The sequence below is a fragment of the Sorghum bicolor genome, chromosome 5 (genome assembly GCF_000003195.3).
Source record: "Sorghum bicolor cultivar BTx623 chromosome 5, Sorghum_bicolor_NCBIv3, whole genome shotgun sequence".
Taxonomy (NCBI): domain Eukaryota; kingdom Viridiplantae; phylum Streptophyta; class Magnoliopsida; order Poales; family Poaceae; genus Sorghum; species Sorghum bicolor.
Window position 1 is genome coordinate 2,133,247 of NC_012874.2, and position 13,678 is coordinate 2,146,924.

General features: G+C 41.6%; 2 protein-coding genes across 2 annotated transcripts; one reads left to right on the top strand and one right to left on the bottom strand.

Annotated features, from left to right (window-relative positions):
• Positions 119–4,708, top strand: LOC8069265. Its single transcript, XM_002448893.2, has 2 exons — positions 119–518; positions 1,988–4,708. Exons 1-2 carry the CDS (start codon positions 512–514, stop codon positions 4,096–4,098), a joined length of 2,118 nt encoding a protein of 705 aa, XP_002448938.2. The 5' UTR covers positions 119–511; the 3' UTR covers positions 4,099–4,708.
• Positions 7,387–12,520, bottom strand: LOC8069266. The gene is made up of 2 exons (XM_002450161.2): positions 12,134–12,520; positions 7,387–10,129 (listed from the first exon to the last, which is right to left on the bottom strand). Exons 1-2 carry the CDS (start codon positions 12,138–12,140, stop codon positions 8,016–8,018), a joined length of 2,121 nt encoding a protein of 706 aa, XP_002450206.1. The 5' UTR covers positions 12,141–12,520; the 3' UTR covers positions 7,387–8,015.

Consider the following 13,678-nt stretch of genomic DNA (forward strand, 5'->3'; position numbering starts at 1 on the left):
ATAATAATAATAATAATAATAATAATAATAATAATAATAAATGCACGCGCAAAAAAGCTCTCTGCTCTCTTCCCCTGCTGGCTGCCCCATCACCCACTCCCATTTTTTTAAAAAAAAAATCCACACACTGGAGAACGGAACGGGGCGGACAATCAGTCAGTTCCGGATCAAGCTCGCGGTTCCACTGTGCGCGTGCGCGTGCGCGTGCGCGTGCGGTGCTCACCACCGGAATCGGGGACCGGGGATCTGTGGATTCTGAAGAAAAGCCGATGGATTTTCCTCAATAAAAATCCCATCTTTTTCTATCTGCTTCCGCCTGGTGCCGGAGGGAGAGACGCGGATGTCTTTTCTTGGGGCTGCCGTCCAGGTCCAGAGACCACGGAGCGCGGAGGCAGTTGGGACTGCGAGTAGTCGCCCTATCGCTCTAGCTCCAGCAGCAGGCGCTCCAATCTAGCGCCCCTGCAGCCGCTGGCCCCACCCTGGGGGAGGAGGACGACGCCCCGGCCGCCTCATGGAAGGTACGGCTCCAAGCTCTCTCTCTCTCTCTCTGCTGAACTTGGATTCCTTCTTTGAGTAGATAGCTTTCCTTCATTCTAGATCTGCCGCGTGACCGGATTTTTTCCCCTTCATTCTCTTAGTGGGTATATGGCGTTGGGATTTGGGAGAGGAGCAGCCAAAGGTTCGATTTGGCATCGGCAAGTTATGGCTTCACACCCTTAGGATCCAAACCTTTGGATTTAACTTCGAAAATGTGATGCTTGATTCAAGTCCAAGTCCTGTCCCTAGTTGAGTGCTTGTGTGCTTGATATGGAGTGAAATTAAAATCCGCTTACATACTATATGGCCTTCCTGTGAATGTATGTTTTGCTGATGATATGTATGCCTGTAGTATGCATATAAGATTAAGTTATTTTAAGGTCAGGCCAATTCAACTTTAGCACTATCCGACTCTGTGAGTATCAAGTGTGCGATCAGTAAACAAAATTGACATGGGTATTCTACAATGCAGAAAGGAAAGCAAGTACACTCCCATGGATTAGTTTCAAAATTATAGTACTGCATAAATTTCCATCCACGATTTCGCAGGCCACAAGTGCAGTTGAACAATACCACAGTTTAGAATTCACCGCACATTCAGCCGCCTAAGTTTCTGAGTTTTTGTGGAATACATAGCAGAAGTTGTTATCATATATTTTTGAAACGGTGAACATCTTCATTTCCTTTGTAGCAGTGGCTACCATGGTAAAATCTTTAACACTGATAGACTATCAGGTTTCACCGTTTCTTTTTGGGCGTTCAAATGCTGTGTTGACTATTGCCAATTGCTACTGAGGTATTAGGAGCAATAACTGAGCAAGCACACATGGACATGATCATGTGGCACAATTTCCACAGAACAATCCATCTATTATTCGCTATGTTCTTGTAAAGTTTTCTAGAAGGAATGAAGGATAGGATGGGGGATTACTACATTTGGTTATACAGAATTCTGGTTTTTTCATAAATGAAGTTACTAGTCATATTTGGTTATTTCAGTAATTCTTGGGTTTCTGGTAATTATTGTTGTAAACTCAGGTTGACTTGAGAAGTTTTTGTTAGTACGCCGGTGATCATTCTCTGATCCTAATTGCCCTGAACATTAGGTTCATATTTAAGTTTCTATACTTTCTTTGACCTGTATGGACTTGTTGATCCATATTTAAATCATACCCATATATGACTGTACTCTTTTTGGCATGTAGGTATTGACTAAACCTAGTAGGCAATCTTTGTAAGGTAACTTGTAGGTGTCATTTTTTTCTTGTTAAGTTTTGTTTCGTGCTAGATTTGCTATCTTCAGTACAATATTGTTTATATGCTACTTACTGTTTTTATTGCTCATCTTGGATCCTATAATTTCTCGAAGTCTTTATATTGAGTTACTTGAACATCCATTCCATACAAAACTTAACAATTAGTAACTGTGGGATTTGATGCCATTTTGCAGATCAATCACCTGACCATATATCAGTCGGTTCAGTGCCAAAAAAGTCTAGTACATCCTCACGAGGTCGACGCCGTAATTTCTCATCATCAACATGCAAAGATTTTCTCCGGAAGTTTGTGGACAGTGAACTTTTAACTTCAAGCCTTGAGGATTGGTTCTGTGGTCACTGTGAAGATTGTGGTTTCAGGAAGCCAACTTTTGATGTTCCTTTCGACCTTACTGAATTACAGAATTTTGATTATGCTCTGGAGGGTGTTACTTTTCAGCAGCTAGTAAGGATGCCAAATGCTCTATGTTCGTCAACATCTGATGTTTTTGAAGCTACTGCATATCTTGCTTTGGAGGATTTCCTTCATGCAGGCATTAAAGGATTGTGGGAAACTTTCTGGGGCCCTGATGAGGCAATGCCTTCCTCAGTTGCCTGTATACACAGCTCAAGTTCCAAATTTTATCCTGCTGAGAAGGCTATTAGCAGTGGCAAACTCGATGGTGTTTGTGCAACTTCTGTACTGCTGAAGAATTTGAAGTATTCACAAGGAAGATGGGATGATATTGTTGTGTTGGCTTTGTTGAGACCTGATATTGGAATGGTTTCCGCACAGGGTGACCAGGAGCCATCTTCTGCTGTCTTAGGGGAGGCACTCTTCTTTGCTTTGCGTGTCCTACTGTCTCGAAGCCTTAGCAGATCCTCCACTGTTCTTCACAATTCAGATTGTATTTATTTGCTTCTTGTTGATTCACAGTTTGGAAGAGTAGTAAAGGTCCAAGGAGATTTGAACAAGCTGGATTTTGATCAGAACAATGTTTATTACTGTGCTGCTGAATGGATAAAGAAGCATGCCAAGATTTCAGTTTCTTCTATAGATCGAGTATGGAACAAACTTGGGAATGCTAACTGGGGAGACATTGGGACCCTTCAAGTTCTCATGGCTATATTCCTCTCAATGATCCAATTTTATGGAGAGCCTAAGTATTCTCTTGATGAACTTGCCACAGAACATAGTTCAAGGCTACAAAGTCGAAGGTCAGAAAGACATTTAGTTGACAGACAAGCTAATGGTCATGGTTTATTTCAGTTCCAACAGCCAAGTCATTCTCCTGAAATTGTCGAAGTACATGAGGAACCAGCTGTTGATGTGAAACCACAGGAAACCTTGAAGCTTGAAATAGGATCTGTTGTATTGATGAATGATGCTTACATACAGAAAGGTTTTCAAATCAATGACATCCTAACAGACAGTGACCCTCCTATTTATACTTCTACTCCTGTAGAAGAACCTACCAAAACGTATCTACTGTATGTAGGCTCCAGCCCGTCTCATTTGGAACCGGCATGGGACGATATGAATTCCTGGTACCAAGTGCAGAGGCAGACCAAAGTACTGTCTTTGATGAAGCAAAGAGGCATTTCTAGCAGATATATACCACATATGGCATCTTCTGGGCGGATCATCCATCCAGGCACATGCAATAAGCCTAACTCAAATGGAAATTGTGACCATCCATGGTGCAGTACTCCAATTCTTGTCACCTCACCAGTTGGTCAGACTGTTTCAAATCTGATACGGAATGGATTGTTCGGTGTTGAGGAGGCACTGAGATGTTGCCATGATTGTTTATCCTCTCTTGCTGCAGCAGCATCTGCAGGAGTCCGTCACAGTGATATCCGGCCAGAGAATGTGATCCGTGTCAGTAATGGTTCAGGTGATCCATATTTTGTGCTTATTGGATGGGGTCATGCTATCCTAGAAGATAGAGAACGACCTGTGATGAATCTGTTCTTCTCATCTACGTTTGCGCTCCAGGAAGGCAAGCTATGTGCAGCATCTGATGCAGAAAGTTTAATCTATCTACTATATTTCTCTTGCGGTGGAGTTTGCCCAGAGCTTGACTCGGTTGAAAGTGCCCTTCAGTGGAGGGAGATATCGTGGTCGAGGAGAGTTATACAGCAGAAGTTGGGCGACTTCTCAGCAGTGTTAAAAGCTTTTGCGGATTATGTTGACAGCCTTTGCGGAACCTACCCAATGGACTATGACATATGGTTGAAAAGATTGCGAAGAACAATAAATGAAGATCATGGGAAGGAGGTCGACACATCATCATCAAGTTAATACTACGGAACATTTTTCTTGCAAAATCCAGAATGCGGAGGATCAAGAGTGATCAATCCATTACTTTTTGTTGTTGTAGATAATTTTTTTGTGAAAGGCTTTCCATAGGTCATAGTGTTCATCGTCTCGCACCATTCCTTTGCCCCTTTGATAAGGGTATTTCAAAAATTGCAATCTGCTGCTGCTATCCTCAATGCGATCACTGTCACTGTTTACTATTCTGTGCTCCCACCTTCAGCGGTTCACAGAGGAGTGCAGTATATAGATCCTTGAGGATATCAGCAACATGATGTATTTTGTAAATGGTCTTTGGTAAATTGGTTAGCCTCTGCTCTGGTTGCCCTCTGGGATTCTGGTCCCATTTTATTTGGTGCTGTGCAAGGCTAGGCTTGTGGATGTTAACTGGTAGGAAAATATGGACCTCGAGTGTGTGGTATAGTCGATTAATTTTTGGCACTTCCTGTTTGTAACTGCTCCAAAATAGATATGCGGTTAGTGGTGGTGTGGCATAGTAGCATTTATTTTTTTAAGAAGGCTAAATTATTTGTTGGGTGCAATGTTAATTGTTAAAGGTCCTATAAATGATGTTCTATTGATTGAGATGCCCAAACTCCTGACTGGTGTTCTGGATCTCGGTATGTGTGTGTGTGCTGCACAGATTTTCCCCCATGCATCAAGAAATGCCTCCTGGTGGTGATGTTATCTTTGTCTCCAGCAAGAAACACTGATGTTTGTGGTTGTGCGATTGTTTCACCTTCAGCTACTTCCTGGGATGATGTCACATGCTCCTAAAATCTGTTGTAATGAATGTTTTGTTCCAGTAGTTTGTTTGTCAGGACTACTTCAACTTGTCCAGGTTTTGAACTCAGTTGCAGATTGCTTCAATTTGCAGAGCTGAAGTCCATAGTAGCAAGATAAAATAAAAAAGTTATACTACTAATAGGATTAACAAAAAATCACTTTTTTAAAACTGTTTTTATACATAGTATCTCTTTTTGAATTTTTGCACTGGGCCACCTAAAATATCAGGGACGGCGGCCCTGCAAGAAATTATGATCTGATTGGAAGGGAGGGAGGGAGGGAGAGAGGGAGAGAGAGATTTTATTATCAAAATAGGGCCACAACAGTCTATACTAATTACTAGGTCTTGAGACTCTTCGGTTTGTAGTCACTCGATCTAACTTGATTATGAGTCAAGCGGCCATCTTGATCGTTGGTGACCTGAAACAGCTTAATGGCAGTACTGTGAGTATGTGGATACCCAGAGGGCTTATACCAACATATGGATAAATAAGTATAGTCCTTTGGTGGATGCAAGAAGGAAATTGGGTTGTTTGTTCAGTTTTTCCAAAAGTATGGTGTTTGCTAAAGAATGACATGTTATGTTCAACATTTTAATTAGTTAGGTTAAACTACATTATTGAACCTAGACCAAGTTGAACAAACCAGTAGTCATCATGTGCAAATAGATATGCAGAAAAAGAGAGGGTAGGTTAGAAAATGCAGAAAATACATCTGTTTGTGTCTGAATTAGTGACCAAAGAGGATGCTAATTAGGACCTGTTTGGTTCCACTTGCTAAATTTTAGCCAGCTAAAATTATTTTAGCTACTCTTGAATGACTAGTGGAACTAAACTATTTTAGCTCCTTTTTAGTCAGTGTGTTTGGAAGTTTACCTACTAAAGTGACTAAACTTTAACTTGCTAAAATTTAACAAGTGAACCAAACAATCCCTTAATAACAATTTCCCATGCAAATCAAGTACAAAGTTTTATAATAACAACATGAAGGGGACACGGAAGGTTGGCATCATGCATTCGATCTTTCTTTCTTTTTTCAGGAGAATACTATGAGAGCCCTACTGAATATCTTTACTTATAAATAAATAAATATAAGGTAAATTGTTCATGTACAAAGGTCTGAAGGAAGAAATTTAAGCAGCATCAATTAATTGTGGTAGAAATTTATTCGATACTCTTTCCTTGTCCGCTTGAAAAACATGGTACAAAATGGAATTTCACAAGGGCACTCCTCTGTTCCAAACAGTGAAGTTCCTAGGGAGATTACTACATTCTGGACAAGCCCTTGAATGATGATGTAACTTATTCCCAAAAATCCCAATGACTTTAGTTCACTGCCACTTCAGGGGGCAGTATTCAAGCTCTTCAGGGCAGGGAAGAATTCCTTATAAAAAGCATGATTTCAAATGGAACACACAGTAGTGTTGCTCGTGATATCTGTCTGCACAGTATACATACTTTCTCTTGGTGACAGGAAACCCCTTTGCAAGCAGGGCAAATGCATCAAATCAGACGACAAACAGTGAGTAGTCACCAAGTGCTGATATGCTGAATGTCATTTCAAAGCGCCTTGAATGTTTTCATAGTGCATTCACAAATTCATCTGTCCAACAGTAACATTTGGCACCTCGGATAGATTAGCAGAATTTCCCAAGCATCAATCACGAGAATGCCAGAATCGGTAATTGTAAATTGTAATGTGGCCACCAATTGGTCTCATCACACCTTCCGAGAAAATGAAGATCATAAACAGGACTGTACAGGTCTCATATGATCTTATAAGTTCATATATACTTGCATTTGAAGCTTGAGCCCTAGCTACCAGCTATATTTTTAAGTGAGTGTTTCTTGTATTGCACACGCCCAAAAGGCCAAAATGCATCTAGTGGCACATAGGTTAGGAGCAGCTTGGAACCAGCTGCAGAGTTTATTGTTGCTGGTTCTTGTAGTATGAGAGCTTCTGAGACACAACCAGTAAAGTGGCAGCCAAATCCGACGTGCTTCTGCACCGCCTTCAACGCCCGCCTCTCCGACGTAATCCATGTGATTGAAGCGGCGTGAGATGAGGGGCGATGGCAGAGAAATGTCTGTGTTTACTGAATACTGAAATCTGAAACTTAGATTTGCCTGGCTCCATACTACTTTGTTTTTTATAAAAAAAAACTTTTTTCAATCATTTTCGATTTTTTATTTTAAATGATTTTTACTGAAATTCCTCACAGTACAGAGTAGGTACATCATTTATTTTTTCCATCATGTTGCAGCGTTGCAGTCTCAGCACGTACTGTTAGAGAAATACACAGCTAACTAGCTGATTTGGCTGATACGCTCAAGCAAACATGCATGTTTTAAGGAGTTTGGTTCTGCAAATTGAAGCAATCTGCAACAAGTTCAAAACTTGGACAGGCCATGTTAACAGACTATTAGGGAACAAAACATTCATTACAACAGAACTTAGGAGCATGTGGCATCATTCCATGAAGTTCAATGAAAGGTGAAACAATTGTACACGCATGTCATTATTGTTGCAAACAAAGATCATCCACAGCCCACGCACAGAGATTCAAGAACAGTAGCAGGATAAGAGTTTGAGCAGCTCAATGGAACATCATTTACAGGACCTTGAACATCACGCCCAACAAATAACTTAGTCAAGCTCAAAAAGCTACTATGTAACCTCTATTCTAGAGCAGTTACAAATTTACCAACTGATTAACAGTTTAGATACTGATCACAAGAAAAACAAAATCATCCTGAAGCCTACCAGAACCGAATAAAATGGGACCAGAATCTCTGAAGGCAACCAGAACAGAGGCTCACCAATTTACCAAAGATTCACAAAATACATCATGTTGCTGATATCCTCAAGTATCTCCTGTGTGAAGGGCTGAAGGCAAGACAATGAATAGTAACATTGACAGTGATCCCATTGAGGATAGCAGCAGCAGATTGCAACTTTGAAATACCCTTATATCCAAGAAATGGTGTGATGCGATGGACAATACTATGACCTATGGACCTTTCACAAGTAAATTATCTACAACAACAACAAAAGGTAATCGGCTGATCACTCTTGATCTTCCAAATTTTAGATTTGCAAGAAAATGTGCTGCAGTATTAACTTGATGAGGACGTGTCAACCTCCTTCCCATGATCTTCATTAATTGTTCTTCGCAGTCGTTTCAACCAGATCTCATAGTCCATTGGGTATGGAGTTCCACAAAGGCTGTCCACGTAATCCGCAAAAGCTTTTAACACTGCTGAGATGTCGCCCAACTTCTGCTGTATAACTCTCCTCGACCATGACGTCTCCCTCCACTGAAGTGCACTTTCAACAGAGTCAAGCTCAGGGCAAACTCCACCACAAGAGAAATATAGAAGATAAATCAAACTTTCTGCATCAGATGCTCCACATAATTTTCCTTCCTGGAGTGCAAATGTAGATGAGAAGAATAGATTCATTACTGGCCGATCCCTATCTTCTAGGATAGCATGACCCCATCCAATAAGCACAAAATATGGATGCCTTGAACCATTATTGACACGGATCACATTCTCTGGCCGGATATCACCATGACGGATTCCTGCAGAAGCTGCTGCAGCAAGAGCAGATAAACAGTCATGGCAACATCTCAGAGCCTCCTCAACACCAAACAATCCATTCCGTATCAGATTTGAAATGGTCTCACCAACTGGTGAGGTGACAAGCATTGGAGTACTGCACCATGGATGACCACAACTTCCATTTGAGCTAGGCTTGTTACATGGGCCTGGATGGATGACCCGTCCAGAAGATACCATCTGTGGTATATATCTGCTAGAAATACATCGTTGCTTCATCACTGTCAGTACTTTGGTCTGCCTCTGCACTTGGTACCAGGAGTTCATATCCTCCCATGCTGGTTCCAAATGAGAAGGACTGGAGCCTACATACAGCAAATAAGTTTTCGCAGGTTCTTCTACAGGAGTAGAAGTATAAATAGGAGGATCACTGTCTGTTAGGATGTCATTGATTTGAAAACCTTTCTGTGTGTAAGAATCATCCATCAATACAACAGATCCTATTTCAAGCCTTAAGGTTTCATGTGGTTTCACATCGACAGCTGCTTCCTCCTGAACTTCAACAATTTCAGGAGAGTGACTTCGCTGTTGGAATCGAAATAAGCCATTACCATTAGCTTGTCTATCAACCAAATGTCTTTCTGATCTTCGACTTTGTAGCCTTGAGCTATGTTCCGTCGCCAGTTCATCGAGAGAATACTTAGGCTCTCCATAAAATTGGATCATTGAGTGAAATATTGCAATGAGAACCTGAAGGGTCCCAATGTCTCCCCAGTTAGCATTCCCAAGTTTGTTCCATACTCGATCTATGGAAGAAACTGAAATTTTGGCATGTTTCTTTATCCATTCAGCAGCACAATCATAAACATTGTTCAGATCAAAATCCAGCTTGTTCAAATCACCTTGCACTTTTACCACTCCTCCGAACTGTGAATCAACAAGAAGCAAGTAAACACAGTCTGAATTGCGAACAACAGTGGAGGATCTGCCAAGGCTTCGAGATAGTAGGACACGCAAAGCAAAGAACAGTGCCTCCCCTAAGACAGCAGGCGATGGTTCCTGGTCGCCATGTGCGGAAACCATTCCAATATCAGGTCTCAACAAAGCCAATATGACAATATGATCCCATCTTCCTTGTGAATGCTTCAAATTCTTCAGTAGTACAGCGGTTGCACAAACACCATCAAGTTTTCCACTGCTAATAGCCTTCTCAGCAGGATAAAATTTGGAGCTTGTGCTGTGTATACAGGCAACTGAGAATGGCATTGCTTCGTCAGGACCCCAGAAAGTTTGCCACAATCCTTTAATGCCTGCATGAAGAAAATCCTCTAAAGCAAGATATGCAGTAGCTTCAAAAACATCTGATGTCGATGCATATAGAGCATTTGGCATCCGTACTAGCTGCTGAAAAGTAACACCCTCCAGAGCATAATCAAAATTCTGTAATTCTGTAAGGTCAAAAGGAACATCAAAAGCTGGCTTCCTGAAACCACAATCTTCACTGTGACCAGAGAACCAATCCTCTAGGCTTGAAGTTAAAAGTTCACTGTCCACAAACTTCCGGAGAAAATCTTTGCATGTCGATGATGAGAAATTACGGTGCCGGCCTCGTGAGGAAGTACTAGACTTCTTTGGTGCTGAACCAACTGATATATGGTCAGGCGATTGGTCTGCAAAATTACGTCAAATCCCTTCAGTTACTAAGTGTAAAGTTTGTACAAATGGATGTTCAAATAATATAATATGAAAGCTTCGAGAAACTCAAGGATCCAAGATGAGCAATCAAACAACAAGTAGCAGATAAACAATAGGGTACTGAAGATAGAAAATGTAGCATGAAACAATACATCACAAGAAAAAATGGCACATAGAAGTTACTCTACAAAGATGTCTACTTGGTTTAATCAATCAGTACCTAAACACAATACCAGTACAATCATATATGGGCATGATCTTTTTGGAGATTTTTCTGGATGTGCCCAACAAGTCCATACAAGTCAAAGAAAAAAAGCATAAAAACTTAAATATGGATCCAATATTCAGGACGATCAGAGAACGATCACCAAACTACTAACGAAAACGACTTATCTAGTCAACCTGAATTTACCACAATGATCACTAGAATTAGAAACTCAAGAAATACAGAGAATCAGAGACAACCAAATATGAGCAGTAACTTTATTTACTGGATATTAGAATTCTGTAACTTTATTTACAGTTACAGAACATATCATATCAACTTCTGCTTTATAGATCTCAAATGACTGAAACTCCAAATGAACTGAATTGACAGTGCTACATTTTTGCAATCTTTACTCCATTTAGATTGTGTCACAAGGGGGGCACAAGAACAAGCATTGCTGCTGACAGAAGTATACATGGGATCTATGCTTGAACACCACAAAATCACACAAACTTAGGTGGCTGAATATGCAATGAATTCTAAAATGTGGTATATTATTCAACTAAACTTGTGAGCAGTCACTTTATTTACTGGACAATAGAATTCTGAGTAACCAAATGCAGTAATCACATCCTATCCTTCATTCCTTCTACAAAACTTTACATGAGCATATTCCCCCCATCTCCACCACAAAAAACAGTGAAACTTGATGGTCTGCCAGCGCCAAAGATTATTGTACCATGGTAGTCACTGATGCAAGGGCACTGTAGATGTTTACAGTTACAGAATATACGATATCAACTTCGCAAATGACGGAAATTCCAAATGAACTGAACTAGCAGTCCTACATTTTGCAATCTTCACTCCATTTATATACTGTGGTGTCACAAGGGGGGTACAAGAACACAGCATTGCTGCTGACAGAAGTATACATGGGATCTATGCTTGAACACCACAAAAACGCACAAACTTAGGTGGCTGAATAAGCAATGAATTCTAAAATGTGGTATATTATTATTCAACTAAACTTGTGATTGGGGAGCTGCGATTTGCAATTTAATTTATGTAATATCATTCCATTTTCAGGCTAACCTGCCGACAGGACTGGAATGGACTTGCTTTCCTTTCTGCATAGAAAGAAGAAGAAAATACCCATCCCAATTCCGTTCACACACGATCCTGATTCCTGAAACCTAAACATGAGTAGGATACATTCCCAAAACTGAACTGGTCCAGCTCCAGCCTTAAAATAGGAAGTTAAATTAAATCTTATCAGCAAGCACACATGAGCTGCAAGCAAAACACTCACAGCCCACCTTCATACACAGCATGAGGAACGCCTCGCCCGATATCAAGCTAACTATAGACCCCGCATCAAGCGCCCGCATTCCAAGCTAAAACCAAAGGCTGGGATCCTAAGGGTCTTAAGCCATACATACATTTGGCACTGCGAAAAACTGAACCTTCTTCCCCTGCAGCTCCCCCAAATCGCACCGCAAAATCCGAATCAAGAAAAATCAAAAAGCAGCACAAGCAATCAGCCCAGAACAGGATTTGTTGTGCTTCGACCAAGGTGCAGCAGGCCGGAACCGTGGGGAGGAAAAAAAAATCCGGGCGAATCGAAAGAGCGCGCGCCCAAACTCGTACAACTCAGCTGAGGGAAACCCCGCGGGCAGATCTAGAACGGAAGGTATCAGCTACGCCCCCCAAGAAAACCAAGTCCAGCAGAGCGAGCGAGAGAGGGAGAGAGGGGGGGAACCGGAGTTCGCACCTTCCATGAGGGAGAGCGGCCGGGTCGTCGTCCTCGTCCCCCACGGCGGCTTAGATTGGAGCGGGGGCTGGAGCTGGAGCAGGAGCGGTAGGGCGACGACTACTACTCCCAACTGCCTCGGCGCAGCTCCGTCCGTGGTCGCTGGTGGACGGCCTTCGCCTCAGCCCCAAGAAAAGACATCCGTCGCCCTCCGGAAACAGACGGAAGGAGATGGAAAGAAAAAAAAAAGGTGGAGTTTTTTCTTTTCTTTTCTTTTTATTTAGGGAAAAATCGATCGATTTCTTCGGTTTCTCTCTTTCTTTCTTGTTTCCACCACACCGATCCCCGAATTCCGGTGGCGGACGAGAGAGCTTGTTGTTGACTGGGGACGGGGACCTCGACCCCAGTGGACTTTTTTTTTTTTTTACCTGGGAGGGGAGGTGGGAGCAGAGCAGAGGCAGAGCTCGCCTTTTTGTGCGTGCAGGTGCAGCAGAGTGTGCGTGCGCTGTAGCTGAGCTGTTTTGCCCTTTGCTTTTGCTGCTTCGTTCGTTCGTTGGTCTCAGTGGACTCTCCTGTTTGTTGGCTGGCTAGCTTGGCGGCAAAGATGAGATGAGATGAGATGGAGGATTATTTGGCTATTTATTTTAGGATTAGGATCCTCGTCTGTGCAATGTTCAGCTGCTGTGAGTTTTATTTGGCTTTCAATAACAATTTACAGCCTTGCAGTTAGAAATTTAAAGAAACTGTCGTTTATGGAATAGCTGCCCGTCCACTGCACACTATGTTTGAGTGTTTATATTATTATAGCATAGTATTTTTCTCTTGCAATAAATATGCTCCGGAACCATGGGTCGAATAGCTCCACTTGCTCTCATGGTAACTAGACAAGATAGTTGGTTTTAACTAAACATGCTGCAATTTAATCCACCTGACCTCATCCTCTTCCCAGGTTCTGCTACCACTTATCAGCAGCTTGTTCCCATCTACCTAATCGGAATTATTGTACAGGTCAACAAAACACTGATGAACTACTCACTCTCTGCGAGCTACCAGCTGATAACCAATGTACTATCTGATCGAGCTATACCAACCTGATGACCAATGTAATGTTGGCCATGTGTGGGTGGCGATTGAATATAAATCGATCGATAATTTTATTACTGGAGATGTGTGTACTCATCACTCTTGAGAGAGAGTGTGTGACAATGGAAACCGACATGCATGTCGTTCCAATAGAAGACAACATGATAGGGGATGGCAAAAGAGACGCACGCACGCTAACGCTAGCAGCATCGTTGAATCCATCCATCCATGCTAAGGCCTTGATTAGTTTCCAAAAAAATTTTGTTCATTTGTTTGTTTGTGACAAATATTGTCCAGTTATGAACTAGCTAGGCTCAAAGATTCATCTCACGATTTACGGACAAACTGTGTAATTCGTTTTTGTTTTTCATTATATTTAATACTTTATACATGAACAACAAGATTCGATGTGGTTTTTAGTTTTTGTGTGAACTAAACAACAAGCCCTAAGTTGCTGCTAACTAAAAGGTGATCCCGCATGCA